Raw genomic sequence first — 15,257 nt, forward strand, 5'->3', positions numbered from 1 at the left:
ATAAATTCTGGCCAACCTGCTTCTCTCAATAGCCAAAACTCTCAGCTCATTTTTTGCTTTCAGAATCTGCTGATAGAATTCTCCTGGTTAGAATAAACTTCCCACTCCAGCCACCTACTCATACCCTGTGAATCCATCCAGCAGCCTCAGATGACTCCTCTGTTCCACATCCTCTGGACGGATTCATTCATTCACACACACTGTTTAGAAAATCCAGGCACCTATCACATGGCAAGCACTGTGCTCATATGACAGATACAAATGAGAATGACCCTGTTTTCAGGAGCTGATGCTGAGGTGACAGTGTCAGGGGAACAAGGTTACAGAAAAGATGTGCACAGAGGACAAACATAAAAATTAATCTGGAAAGTCCAGGAAGATGTGCCAGATGAGGGGTCATGAGCTAATTTGAAAGGCTATGTAAACATGAGGTAGATGAAGAAAAAGGAAATTCCTGACAGAGAGAAAAGCACAAGTGGAGCCACCAAGCTCTGAGGCAGCGATGGTGCCTTGGGAAGGAGGCTCTAAGGCACTGGCAGGAGGCTATGTGTGGACCCCTGAGAGGAGATGCAGGTTGCAGATTAGGAGGTTTAAACTTTACTCTGAAAGCAAAGGGGTTTTCCTGATGGGACGTGATCAGATGGATCTTAGAGAGGTTCCCCTGACAGCCGTGTGGGGACTGGAGGAGGTCTGGCTGGTGTCAGGGAAAGGAATTAGGAGGTTACTGCAGGCATCCAGGGGAGCAGGGATGAGAGTCTGCATTCAAGTAAAGGCAATGGAATTGGAAGAGAAAGGAGAAATTCGAAGAAGATGGAATCTGAAGAATCTGACAACAGAATGAATGAGCAGTTGCAATGGTGATCTACCCACAAAGACAGGGATTATAGGAAAGCATCAAGTTTAAGCAGAAAGTCAAGAAATGGACGATGGGTAACACTCAGCTTGAAGCACCTATGGGACATCCAGGTGGAGACATTTAGCAGGTGGTCAGGTACACAAATCCAGAACTTAGTAGAGAATTCCAATGTAGTAACACAGACTTGGGATCATAAACACGTAAGTGTGACTGAGTCCATGACCAGAAACCACATAGAAAAAGGCAAATCAGAAGGAAATGGAATTATAGAAGGAAGGGCAAGAAGAGCTCTCTCTCTATATATATATATATGTATATATATACATTCTTTTTTGTATTCTTTTCCATTATGGTTTATCACAGGATATTGAAAATAGTACCCTTTGCTGTACAGTAGTATCTTGTTGTTTATCCATTTGGACTGTGCTTTTTTAAATTGCACGTGGGACTCCAGGAATCTTCCACCTTGCTATCTTTATAGAACGCAGGACTAGAAAGCCATCTGACTGATTTCCAATCATAGTTCTACTCAACAGTGACTATTACAGCTCAGGCCTTTGAAGCTCCAAATACCATGAAATCCCTTTCTAATACCTGTGTCTGGGACAATACTCAGACGATACTATCTTTTTCAGACTGGTATCAAGTTTTTACTCCAGGCTGCTATATATTAGGTCACTATATTTGGCACAGGGAACATAGACATCCATAAATTGAAATATTCAGCCTAATTTTAAGAAGATTTATGGTATTTTATTTTTCCAAATTACATTTTATTACAAGTGTTATGATGATTCTGAAGAATATCAAAGTAGAATCTCTTTATAATTTTTACTCTTACCAAAAATGTAATATCTAAAACATATCAGCCAGCTCATATTGATATCCCTTTATTTCAGACACCAGGGTGTAAAATGTATCATTTTCTTCTCCAGAAAAAAAAAAAGGTTAGGAAAGAAGACTTAAGCTCCAATATATTACAAGACAGAGATAGCTAAGGCAGATAAATCTGCTAAGCTGTGTGAAAAAAAAAAGGAAAGCCATTGGGTTACTTTACTTCTGTTTTCATCTCTTTCTACTATGACACTAATCTTTCTGACCTGGATAGAACTTCTGAATGTAGATATATATATACTACCCTATATTTAAAGAAAACTGATACATTGATTTATGCATTCCTTAGATATTACTAACATCTGCCTAATTTCTCTAAAATGTAAACCCTCTAAATCAAAAACGGAACAACTAGCCCCTAAACAAAGAGCTTCTCCTTGCATGTTAAGAGCTATGTTTAAACTACAAGAATGATAATGTGTCATGTGACACTTGTGCACTGATCACTTACAACTTTAAAATAACTCAATACTCTTCAGACTATACTACAAAGCTACATAATCAAGACAGTATGGTACTGGCACAAAAACAGAAATATAGATCAATGAAACAGTATAGAAAGCCCAGAGATAAACCCACGCACATATGGTCACCTTATCTTTGTTAAAGGAGGCAAGAATATACAATGGAGAAATGACAGCCTCTTCAATAAGTGGTGCTGGGAAAACTGGACAGCTACATGTAAAGAATGAAATTAGAGCACTCCTTAACACCAAACACAAAAATAAACTCAAAATGGATTAAAGACCTAAATGTAAGACCAGACACTATCAAACTCTTAGAGGAAAACATAGGCAGAACACTCTATGACATAAATCACAGCAAGATCCTTTTTGACCCACCTCCTAGAGAAATGGAAATAAAAACAAAATAAACAAATGGGACCTAATGAAACTTAAAAGCTTTTGCACAGCAAAGGAAACCATAAACAAGATGAAAAGACAACCCTCAGAATGGGAGAAAATATTTGCAAATGAAGCAACTGACAAAGGATTAATCTCCAAAATTTACAAGCAGCTCATGCAGCTCAATATCAAAAAAGCAAACAACCCAATCCAAAAAAGGGCAGAAGACCTAAATAGACATTTCTCCAAGGAAGATATACAGATTGCCAACAAACACATGAAAGGATGCTCAACATCACTAATCATTAGAGAAATGCAAATTAAAACTACAATGAGGAATCACCTCACACCAGTCAGAATGGCCATCATCAAAAAATCTACAAACAATAAATGCTGGAGAGGGTGTGGAGAAAAGGGAACCCTCTTGCACTGTTAGTGGGAATGTAAATTGATACAGCCTCTATGGAGAACAGTATGGAGATTCCTTAAAAAACTAAAAATAGAACTACCATACGACCCAGCAAACCCACTACTGGGCATATACCCTGAGAAAACCATAATTCAAAAAGAGTCATGTGCCACAATGTTCATTGCAGCTCTATTTACAGTAGCCAGGACATGGAAGCAACCTAAGTGCCCATCGACAGATGAATGGATAAAGAAGATGTGGCACATATATACAATGGAATATTACTCAGCCATAAAAAGAAACGAAACTGAGTTATTTGTAGTGAGGTGGGTGGACCTAGAGTCTGTCATACAGAGTGAAGTGAGTCAGAAAAAGAAAAAGAAATACCACATGCTAACACATATATATGGAATCTAAAAAAAAAAAAGGTTCTGAAGATCTTAAGGGCAGGAGAGGAATAAAGATGCATGCAGACGTAGAGAATGGACTTGAGGACACGGGGAGGGCGAAGGGTAAGCTAGACAAAGTGAGAGAGTGGCATGGACATATATACACTACCAAATGTAAAATAGATAGCTAGTTTGAAGCAGCCACATAGCACAGGGAGATCAGCTCCGTGCTTTGTGACCACCTAGAGGGGTGGGATAGGGAGGGTGGGAGGGAGGCTCAAGAGGGAGGGGATATGAGGATATATGTATCCGTATAGCTGATTCACTTTGTTATAAAGCAGAAACTAACACACCATTGTAAAGCAATTAGACTCAAAAAAAGATGTTAAAAAATAAATAAATAAAATAAAATAACTCGATATTCTTGAGATTAAGAAAACTGTTCACATATCGATCAGGAATGTTTTGCATGCAGAAATGTAAGTTGGGAGCTAATTGAATAGACTGCATAAAGTCTAGCAAATACAGACAGAAAGCTCCATCAGTAACCACTACTACAGGAGTTCCCATTTGTGAATATGCAGACCATGCATGAGAGTCCATGAAAAGAAGCTAAGCTGTAAGACATTTACATGACAGTACAGACAGCTTAATTGGTTTTCAATTCACATCCCTTCTCTATGTAAATATAACAGCATCTCCCAGACAATGATTATCTGGCATAATGATGGGAAATATAAAAATATATACTAAATAATATGTAAATCATTAGCAAGGTATTATCTTTTACACTACATAAAGGTATCTGTTTGGTTCATTATGGTTCTTTAATATCTAATTAAGCACTTTACTTTCAAATTGCATGAAATTACTTTCTGTAATATTATCTTATTTTACTATCTAAACTTCAGAAGAATGATCAGAATATTGCATCCTAAAATCCAGTTAAATGTCTTCTCTAAACCACAGGCTGCTCCTTTGCAAGGCCCGAAGAAAAATCTTCATAGAGAGAGGCCTGCACGAGGTTGCATTCTTAGTTACTGTTATTTGAAAAGTGTTTTGAACTTTTAAGTTCAACTTTGTCATAAAAGGTAGCATTCCACTGAGAATCCATTAAAGATAACACCTGATTCTCAGCAAAAGCCTTTCCATTTATCAAAAGATGATTTTCAAGATTCTACACCTACAACTCACTTGTGTCACTTATTGATAATTACTAATTGCTATATTTTATGACAGTTAATTGCTTAAACTTTCTGAAGTTTTAAATGAATAATTTGTTTCAGGGAAAGCAAAATTTATAAAGAGGGAGATAATTTAATGTATCATCTGGATTGAAATTCAAAACTGAGAGAAAGGGGTACTAGCCACAGTTACAGCACAAATGTGGCATCAACAGATAGTGTCCTGGGCAAAACAACATGTACAGCCACTTTCTTTTGAAACATTCTATTTTTTATTTCAATAAATGTACGAGAAGTTTTCACAAGTTAGCAACAGATGAAGGAATGTCTAAAGTCAATTCTGCAGAACTAAATAGACATTTCTCCAAAAAAGACGTACAGATGCCCAATAGGCACATGAAAAGATGCTCGACATCGCTAATTATTAGAGCAATGTAAATCAAAACCACAATGAGGTATCACCTCATACCGGTCAGAATGGCATCATCAAAAAATCTACAAACACTAAATCCTGGAGAAGGTGTGGAGAAAAGGGAACCCTCCTACACTGTAAGAACATAAACTGGTACAGCCACTATGGACAACGGTATGGAGGTTTCTCAAAAAACTAAAATAGAGCCGCCATATGATCCAGCAATCCGACTCATGGGCATACATCCAGACAAAACGCTAATTCAAAAAGACACATGCACCCCAATCTTCACAGCAGCACTATTTACAATAGCCAAGACATGGAAACAACCTAAATGTCCATCGACAGAAGAATGGATAAAGAATATGTGGTACATATATACATGGAATATTACTCAGTCATAAAAAAGAATAAAATAATGCCATTTGCAGCAACATGGATGGACACAGAAATTGTCATACTGAGTGAAGTGAGTCAGAAGGAGAAAGACAAATATCATATGATATTACTTATATGTTGAATCTAAAATATGATATAAATGCAATTACTCACAAAACAGAAACAGACTCACAGACATAGAGAACAGACTTTGGGTTGCCAAGGGGGAGGTGGGTGGGGAAGGGATGGATTGGGAGGTTGGGATTAGCAGATGCAAACTATTATTTACAGGACGGATAGACAACAAGGTCCTACTGTATAGCACAGCGAACTATATTCAATATCTTGTAATAAACCATAAGGGAAAAGAATATGAAAAAGAATATATATATATATAAAACTTAATCACTTTGTTGTACAACAGAAACTAACACAACATTATAAATCAACTGTACTTCAATAAAATAAATTTTAAAAAAGTAAGGTCAATTCTGCAGTATATTCCCCTTTCACCATCCACAGAACACTGACCTAGATCAAAATAAATGTACATAAACCTGAAGTATAAGTGTAAGACTATACATACAGAAAGCCTGAGACATCCAGAAAAGAATCTTAAAAAGTTCTTCAACACATACAATCTATTCAATCTAACCCATACCCAACAGTAAACTGATATGAAAGAGGAATTACCACTTGACAAGTATATGGCCCCTTATTCAGCTAATTTAAAGTGAATAATTTATTAAATCCAGTGACACTAAAATCGTCAGTCTGTTTCTCCCGATTCTTTTCTAGCAAAAGTTGAGGGAATGACCCTAAGCTAATTTCTCTGCTCACTTTTGAATTAAGGTTGTCTTTTAGCTATTTCAAACTCTATCACTTTGCCCACATTGCTTTTTGTGCTAAAGACATTTATGAGCTATTTAATGAGAAAGAAAGGAAAATGGAAGGAAGGTAAATATAACCTCAGGTCAAACCCTGGACTCATTTTACTTTTGACCTCTTCGCCAAATTCTCACCCCGGTGGCTGAAGCCCTGGACACACCGCTCTGCTAGCACGATATGATGGATGGATTCTTCTACAAGAACCCATCTCCACGGGACCTCTAGTAGCTGCAATCATCACAGGAAAAGATGCTCTGGGGATTCTTCTACAGTTTTACAAAGTAAAGTTAATAATGCCACCTTTCCTTGGTACAGCACTTTGAAGTTTAGGGTGCCTCTACCATCATGTGAAAGCCTCGTAGGTTAGAAGGGCAGACGTTATCACTTTCACCTTACACAGGAAGAAACTGGGGTGCGGATGAGTTAACTTATTGATGTTTACACCTATAGAAAGTGTCCGTGTTAAGAGCAGAATCTAGTCTACTGCTCTATCTAACTATCTGATGCTCACCTCCCCTTCTGGTCACGGCAGTTTTAAAATGGTAGGGACTAAGCCAAGGTCGGGCTGAAGCAGAAGACTCTCTCTTTACTCTACCCAACAGCCCAATTCCTGACCCAACTCTCATACCTGACACAGTGGTCTTATCGTTGAATTGAATATCACATGATACTTTGTTAGAAATAGCCTGCCGAACATACAAAATTCAGAACAATAGTAGAGAGAAGAGAGAACCTCATGGTTCAGGAGCGTGGTGGGAAGATGCAAAGGCATTCGAGAGCACTGCCAGCTAATGAGCCAGATCAGAGAGCCCAGGTGCACACGGGGTTAGCCAGTCACCTGTGGCCCGTTCCAGAGCCTGGAGACTGGAGTCCTCGGAAAAGGCTGGAAAATGCCACTAGCCACGTGACCTCTTTCTTGCTTCTTTAGTTTATTTTCTGGACTCCAGGATCAAATGTCATAAGGAAAGGGTTTGGAAGGCATTGAGCTACTTCTGGGAATTTCACTAACAGAAACTAATAGAATAGTCACAAGGTAGACCTCTCAAGAGGTGAGCATGGGGCAGGGTGAAATATGTAACGTATCCAGCCAAACACCCAAATGTTCAGCTCCTTCCCCAACGGAAGACGGAAACAAACCATAATAGCCAAAGCTTGATGCACTTTTGAAAAGACTTATAGGAACACTAAAGGTTTGGAGTACGTGTATGTGGGTTCTGGGTTCTATTACTTCAATTACCTCGTGCCTCAGGCCAACTTAGTTCAACTCTCAGGACCAGCTCTAAAATACCCAACTCCCATCACAGGACAAAATGTAGAAGTTGTTTAAAGATATAAATTAGTCCATAACGATAAATGAACTGCAGTTCAATGAACTTTACAATCCATGCTACAGCAAGCTCATCCATCTGCATACTGCAGATGTAGGAAGATAGTAATATTATTGCAGGAATTGCTGCTTTATATCTTTGCAGGAAGCTGGCTCTTGCTGCGCAGGTTAAATTCACACTACTCTCTCATCTGACCGGTTGGGCAAGTAACACTCCCAAGGTGCTGTGTTTCTATTCAAGTCTGCAGGGGCACCTAGAGCCCACACTGGTTTCCATATTCTACTCCAGACTTAGTAATCTATTTACCTCAGCAATGGTGCGCCTCACTTCTGGTTAAGAAGGAATACACAGAGGTAAAAGAGAGTCAAGACAGGCTGGCCAAAATGTGAACTAAGTGTTATGTTTCTTACCCTCTATTCTCTTTGACAACGCCTTACTTCTTTCATTTTTTTTTTTTTTTTCTTTAGGCTTCCCTTTTCTGAATTTTCTCCATGAGCATTTGGGCATGCACATTTACTAAGACAGGTTTTTGTTGAAAGCAGAAAACTGCAATGGTTCTGGGATAACCTTCCCTAAATGTAACCCTATCCATTAGGGGTGTGAAGGAGACTAGACATTTCCTCTCCCCGACTTTTCTACTTAACACAGCATCTGGGACCATGTAGACACCTGCTCATGCTTTAGCAGCTTTCTCAAATTACTCTTTGCTTTTTCTCTTTTCCCTTCTTACCCACCTCTGCCTCAGCAACGGGAGAGAATATTTTGGGGTGTAAGACATGAAAATCTTTGCAAATCTCAATGAAAACATGATACCCGCATTCTGGGGACTCTGCCCTCACTCCACCCCAGCTGCCCCCAACTACCTTTCCTTCTTTTCCCAGTTGCTAATTGAGCCTTCTGGATACGTTTTGGGTCACAATATTATAAGTGGTTGGAGGGAGAAAAAACAGAAAGAAAAGCTGAAGGTGCAAGGGTTCTACCCCTCTACTTTGTCTCTCCTCTCACAAAGGAAGTAGGTATTACAGATGTTTGAAGAGCTAGTGGGCATTAGGTTCCCTGTTAACAGAGAGGGAGAAGTCCAAAGTCAATATTCTTTATAAATCAAATCACACAATAAATTGCAGGATTTGTAAAAAAAAAAAAAGAACCTCCTAGAATCCCAATTTAATTTTCTGGCCCACATTTATACAATTTAAGAGGCAGGACTAGAATCTGAGCCCCGAATGCTCAGATCCAACATTAATGGACTTACCATTGTGCTTTTTATTATCTTCAAACTGGGGACAATGCCCTTGCCCTCAATCCACTGGGAAACTCTATTAAGAGTGTGGGTGAAGCTCCAGGGTCTCCTATAATCAGCAGCTGATCTTCTGAATCAGCCTAACCTGCCAAACACCTCCTCTGAAATTGAGGGATGAACAGACATTAATCTAAGGAAGAGGTAGATGAAGTACAGGCTTCTTGTTGGTAAAAGGACAGTGCAGCATGTGGGACGATACTTGGACTTAGAATAAAAGGTCTGGGTTTGAATCCTGGTCGGGCCATATTACGTGAGTAGGTTCAAGGTATTCCAAGAACCCTCTAAGGGCTGGATGAGTATTTGCGGGTTATATGACCCTACTTACCTTATGCACAAGCTGTTTGTGAGAATCCAAATATACATATATTGAACTTGAACACAGTTCAACTCTTTGGCATTTGGTTCAATAACCATTTAGAATAATGGCCAGCATGAGGTAAATGCTCAATAAATGTTGGTAGTTCTATTAAATATTCCCACACGGTTCTCAATTCCCAGCCGCTAGCCATCCTTTTCAGTCTCTGCTTCTATATTTTTTCTCTTGTCTAGCTACTCTGTAATTCCTTTCTCTGTGAAGCTTTTATAAAAATGGAATACGATTTTAGATATAATGAGATCTTCTCTGATTTAGGTCCCAGATAACGCAGTTTTCAACCCATGTAATATACTGGCTTTTGGTGTCTGGTGACAGTTACTTGAAGAAGTATTCATTGAGGAAGCTAGGTTTCAAAAGACTTCTAGAACACACACTCACACCTACACCTACACACATCTACACACACCTACACACACACCCCAAAACCCTACTAAGATTAAGAAAGACCTTCTTTCTGCAGGGAATTAAATCAACCATTAGAAATTATTTGCAGGAGTCAACTATTTTTTGTTAGATGGCAATGGTATTTGAAATCAGTGCACTTTGCCAACAAAATGAATTATTTTTATGACAAAGTACTTATAATTTCAAAGAAAAAATTTTCCTGAAATCTTGAGGTGAAAGTAGCTTCATTATCCTTTTCCATTTATACGTATCTAAAGACATTATCAAGGCCAAATTCAAGTAGTAATATACAACCAAGGCTGATGAAACTGTACGAATATATTTTAATTGATATTTTATAATGTTTCTTTGGCGTATTCGCCCATCAGTTTTCTCTCTCCTCTCTACTAGTGCCTGTTTTTACAAATTGTGAATGGAGAGCACACATGGGAAGTAGGGAGCTCAGGCGATGGCTCTACAGTAATGACCAAGGGGAAGTTTAAGTCTAAATGCTGAGTTACCAGGACTTTAGCTTCGCAGGGCCTGTTGTGGGACTAAATTCTCAGATATGTGATATAACGACCGTGCGCTACTGCCAAAACTCATCTCCAATTTAACGACTATTTCAAAGGCTTGTGAAAAGCCTCCTGTTTTCCAGTCTACCTTTCTGCAAAGTTTAGAAAGGGCCACCATCCATGATTCTGTGTCATTAAGCTCCCATATAGGTGTGTCATCTGAATAACCCCTACAGTCCTCAGCTTTTAAGACATAAACCACCCTCTAGAAAAAAGTACATCTCTGTTGCACTAATTTGTGGAGAACATGACAGACTTCCATGGCAGCAAACTGGGATTCCAGAACATCCCCAGTCTGCCACCACACAGAAAGCCAAGACATTAGCAGCGGAGGCTGATTGATAAAGTTAGTGCCGAGGCCTGGGATTGCAGAGGCTGTGGTGTGACAGCACCACACACTGCAATATTTAGAGAATCCTTGCAAGAAAGGAACACCACGTGCGTGCCAGGGAGAGCGGTCATGGCACAGCAGTGGGAAAGATGCTTCTGACGTGAACAGTTGGACGGTGTCCTTCATTTTTATTTGTCCATAGAAGCCTGTAGGATCTGATCCCTCCTAGAACTCCCCCTTCCCCACTTAGAACCCCTCTCTCCACCAGCCCTGAAACAGCCAGTGAAGAGGAGCGATGCCCACTGGCTTGCCCTGCGCCTTCCCTTCCCGGTCGGACCTGTCAGGCAGCAGCCCATGTTTTCCATCGCCTGCTGGAGGTCTCTGTGCACCTGCTGTCTGCAGTGAACACCGAAAGGAACGGGAGCAAAACGGTGCATGCTGACCAGCAGAAGACGTGTCCGGGACAGGTGGCGGGGGGCTGTGACGGGTGAGGACAAGACGGACTGACAACCAGACAGACAGACAGCAGCACCAGCAGACACCATGCATTACTTCCAGTCTCAGACGAGGGGAAAGCCTGCAGCGCCAGGGACCTTCCGCCAGGGACAGGCAGCAGATTCACGAGGTTCTGCTTCCTGCACGCCTGCAGGCTTCAAGCCCCTGTTTTTTGGATAAGAAGGGGCAGGGAATCCAGAAACCTGCTGCTCTTCAGAGAAGCAGGCCAGCTCCGGCCTTCCGAGTTAATGGGCCCTCTCTCTCTGAGTCTACGATAAAAGGGCAGGGATGACTGGATCTCTCCTCTTGGGCTGTGACCAGCCCTCGCTGCTCTCCCTCAACGCCCCCTCTCCCATCTGGGCGGCAGCTGCGCTAGTGGAGACCCGGCAGGCTGGGGATGCAGCCCCTCCGGTTCTCTGCTGCCAGGCTCTGCTGCTTCCCTCCTGTGACAGCACCTCCTCTTCAGGAGGCCATCCCGGGGGGCGGGGGAGAGGCGGGAGGGCGTGCGCTGGGCCCGGGGTGGGGTACGGGGGTGCCGCCCCTTTGCCGCCCCTCCTTTGCTCTCCGCTGTAACTCCACATGCAACAGGCTCCCTCCGGCTCTTCACTCCAACGCGGGGAGCCAGGGAGCTAGTCCCCATCAGGGCCTCTAGATTGCCTCACTGCCAAGTTGAAAACTTTCCCCAATACAGGAGGACCTCTCGGGGAAGGCGGGGTTCACGTCCCCTCCAGCTCCACTGCACGGGGATGGCAAGGAGGCGCGGGAGGCCAGCACCTTGTGAGCAGTTTCGCCCGAGACTAAGGCAGGTGGCAGGGCAGTGTCACACGCGCCTGCCTCGCCAGCCACCAGCCCCGTCCCCTCCCCAGACACCGGAAAACGGGGCGCTGGACGGAGATCCCCTGAAGGGTTGATGGGCTTTAAAGAAGGGGGGATGTGTGCAAATAATCAGTCCCCTTATGGTACGGCTTGCACCAGGAAACGAGAAGGCCCTGGAACTACTCCCTTGGAAACCAGTAAAGAGGAACCTCTATTTTATTCAGGCCAGAGTCCCCATCAGCTTCTCCTATTATTAAAAACTTTGCATTGCCAGTGGCATCGTATACGGGGAGGAAAATCTGTCTTCACACAGGTATTCCGTGTAGAAGACCCCGAAGCAAAGGTTAGAGAGACGCTGAAGAAGCAGGTTACCAAAGATGGCAACTGCCCAAAAAAAAAAAAAGACCCAACCCCGAGCTGTGAGATGAATGAGTAGCAAAATGAACACTCAAAATAAGCATTTTTCTTACACCAATACTGACACCCTTGGCTGGGGCAATCCCAACCGGCTCGACAACTCCAAGGAGAGAAGAGCTTTTCCCAGCGGCTCTTCGCCCACCTGCCCTTCCTGCCGCTCAGCCCCTGCCCCTCACCTGCTCCCGGCCCAGGGCCCTGCCTTCCACTCGGGCGGAATCGGCTCTTTGCAGCCTTGCACATCCCACCCCGGCTGGCGCCGTCCCCCCAGTCCTCCCGGCACCGCGGTCCCCAGCCGCCCTCTCCGGGCTCCTCGGCTCAGGGCTCAGCGCAGCCCCGCCCGCCAGCTGTCCTCCCAGCCTCCTCCCCGCCCCGGCCCCGCGCCCCCCGGCCCCCGGCCCGCCTCTAAGCCACACTCGGCCGCTAGGAGCGGGTGGCGGCGGGGAGCGGCCCGGTGGAGGCACGCATGGCGCGGCCGCGCTGCCTTACTTGAGCATGGCTTCTTCCTTCTCCTCCTCCTCCTTCTGCCGGTCCATCACTGCCATGATGATGTTCCTCTCCTCCTCGGTCAGGTGGCTCAGGTCGGGCAGCTCGGGCATCGGGGGAGGCACGGTGGGCGGGCGGGGACCGCGGGGCCCCACGGCCGAGGACATCTTCGCGGCCTGCCCGCCCCTCGGCTGGCCTGGGCTCGGCGCGGGCGCGCCTTCCGACGCACGCCCGGCGGCTGCGCCCCTGCTCGGCTCACCGCGGAGCCCTCCCGGCGGCGGCGGCGGGGCAGGGGAGCGCGCGAGCCCGGGCTGTCATGGTCCTCCGCCTCCACCCAGCCCCGGATGCTGCCTTTGTTTTGGTGGCCCTGGCGAGGCGCGGGCGCCCGGGCGCTTCCCGCAGCCCAGCCTCCCGGGCGGGGGCGGGGGCGGGGGCGGGGGCTCGGGCGCGCGGGGGGCTCGGAGGCTCGGGCTCGGCCGCCTCCGTGCGCGGTGCGGGAGGAGAGTTTGGGTGTCGCTTAGGCGGAGTCTCGCGGCTCGGCTCCGGTGATGCTGCCGCGCTCGCAGACACGGCCGCCAGCCCAGCCGCTCGGCCCGGAGCCGCTCCGCCCACGGCGCCCACCCGCCCACTCCCGGTCCCAGCCCCGCGCCCCTCCGCCCCCGCGCGCTCCAGCCCAGGTACCCTCCCCCGTGACTCATCCTGCCTCGCCGGGTCCCCCGTCTCTGTCAGCCTCGCCAGCCCTAGTTTCCCACGGGTGGCATTAATCATCATCATCCTCGCTCCATCTTCGTCGTGGAGCATTCGTATAATCGGAGCAGCCCCGATGTTCTGAACAGGACGGAACACCCTCTGCGTGCATTTTCCCCCTTCCACCGTCTCCTTCTCATTTAGTGGTCAAGTGTTCATAGCCACAGCGATGTGGCTTTTAAGATAATTTTGATACACACACCCCCCTCCAACAGCCTGGATTTTCTGGGTCCATTGTACACAGTCTTTCTTGACCCGTCCTCAGTAAGACTGCTCTGCAATGTACCTGAATCGCCCCTCCAGAGACCCCACAGCACGGCAAATCTTTAATTTGTCATTTGGGGCTCTTGGTCGCCCATGCCATCACATAACCGCACTTCTCTGCTGCTTGCAAATGGATTATCTACTCTAATTCCTCTAATGATGCTCTGCTATCACCAGGCACTCACTTCTTAGCCGCTGTAGGTACTTCTCAAGAAACACTGATCCCAGATTTAAAAAAAACAAACAAATGAATAAACACACACAACCTAGTGTAAGGAGCTTCTGCTTAATGCCTGGCCCAATGATAAGCATTAAGGATGAGCTCCTCTTGCTGATAAAGGCAAAAATAAATAGACAATCCTTTCAAAACAGTTCATGTTATCAGCTTTCAAACCTGGAGACTGAATTTGGCTAATATATTTATAAAAGAATCAATCTAGAGAAGAGTTCAAATCGAACAAAAATTTCTCTTCGCAATGGTGATGAGAAAAATTGATATGTTTCTCCTGCAGAATTCTTTCTATAAGTCCGGAAGGGATCTAGCATTAATTTTTTTCCCTCCAAACCTAACTTTGTTAATAAAGAAGATAAGGATGATGATATTTATGAATCCTAAAAAATCCTAAAATCTTCAAGTTTAAAAAATTTAAGAGCTTAATTGCTTGACCACCTGCTGAATGTGGGTGTTGCTTCTACCTGGACACATCCATGTGAATAATGTCAGTGATGGAAGGCTCACTACCACTCAATTTTATCCCTATGTCTAAAGCCCCCTCCTACCGGAAAATCTTTCAACTCCCTGAGATGGCCATCATATGGCCTTCAATTTTCTCTAGAGTAAACCTTCCCAGTTTACCCAACCAGTAACCCTGTAGCATGATTTCAAATTCTGGCCATTCTGGTCACCTGCCTTTGGACACACTGGTTTTGCTTTCACTAGCCTTCCTGATTAGTGGTATCAAGAATACACGGAAAGGGCTTCCCTGGTGGTGCAGTGGTTGAGAATCTGCCTGCCAATGCAGGGGACACGGGTTCGAGCCCTGGTCTGGGAAGATCCCACATGCCGCGGAGCAACTAGGCCCGTGAGCCACAACTACTGAGCCTGCGCGTCTGGAGCCTGTGCTCCGCAGCAAGAGAGGCCACGATAGTGAGAGGCCCGCGCACTGCGATGAAGAGTGGCCCCCGCTCACCGCAACTAGAGAAAGCCCTCGCACAGAAACGAAGACCCAACACAACAACAACAAAAAAATTAATTAATTAAAAAAAGAATAGCTCTTTAAAAAAAAAAAGAATACACGGAAAGAACTGAGAACAGTGCCTGGCACTTAGTAACTGCCTTATAATCATTGTTTTTATTTGCACAACTTAACATTGGCCTAGCTTTTTGGTAGCCATGTCGGTTCCGAGGATGTCACTGAAATTAACACATAGTCCACAGAAATTTCCAGTCCTTTTTCGTAAGTGCTTCTGCCTAGCCAGATTTCCT

General features: G+C 44.5%; 1 protein-coding gene across 12 annotated transcripts in view; it reads right to left on the reverse strand.

Moving 5' to 3' along the window:
• Nucleotides 1-13,353, reverse strand: part of RIMS1 (regulating synaptic membrane exocytosis 1) — a 463,443-nt gene extending 450,090 nt beyond the window's left edge. For 8 of the 12 annotated variants that reach the window (XM_082474132.1, XM_082474094.1, XM_082474131.1 and 5 more), the window contains exon 1: nucleotides 12,764-13,353. In XM_082474132.1, the coding sequence (XP_082330258.1) occupies nucleotides 12,764-12,927 (164 nt within the window). In that variant the 5' untranslated portion in view covers nucleotides 12,928-13,353. The remainder of the gene's footprint in view (nucleotides 1-12,763) is intronic. The other 4 variants (XM_082474128.1, XM_082474129.1, XM_082474130.1 and 1 more) reach the window with 2 other exon arrangements.
• Between the last annotated feature and the right edge of the window lie 1,904 nt (nucleotides 13,354-15,257).

Source organism: Balaenoptera physalus (genome assembly GCF_965194825.1).
Source record: "Balaenoptera physalus genome assembly, chromosome: 9".
NCBI lineage: Eukaryota > Metazoa > Chordata > Mammalia > Artiodactyla > Balaenopteridae > Balaenoptera > Balaenoptera physalus.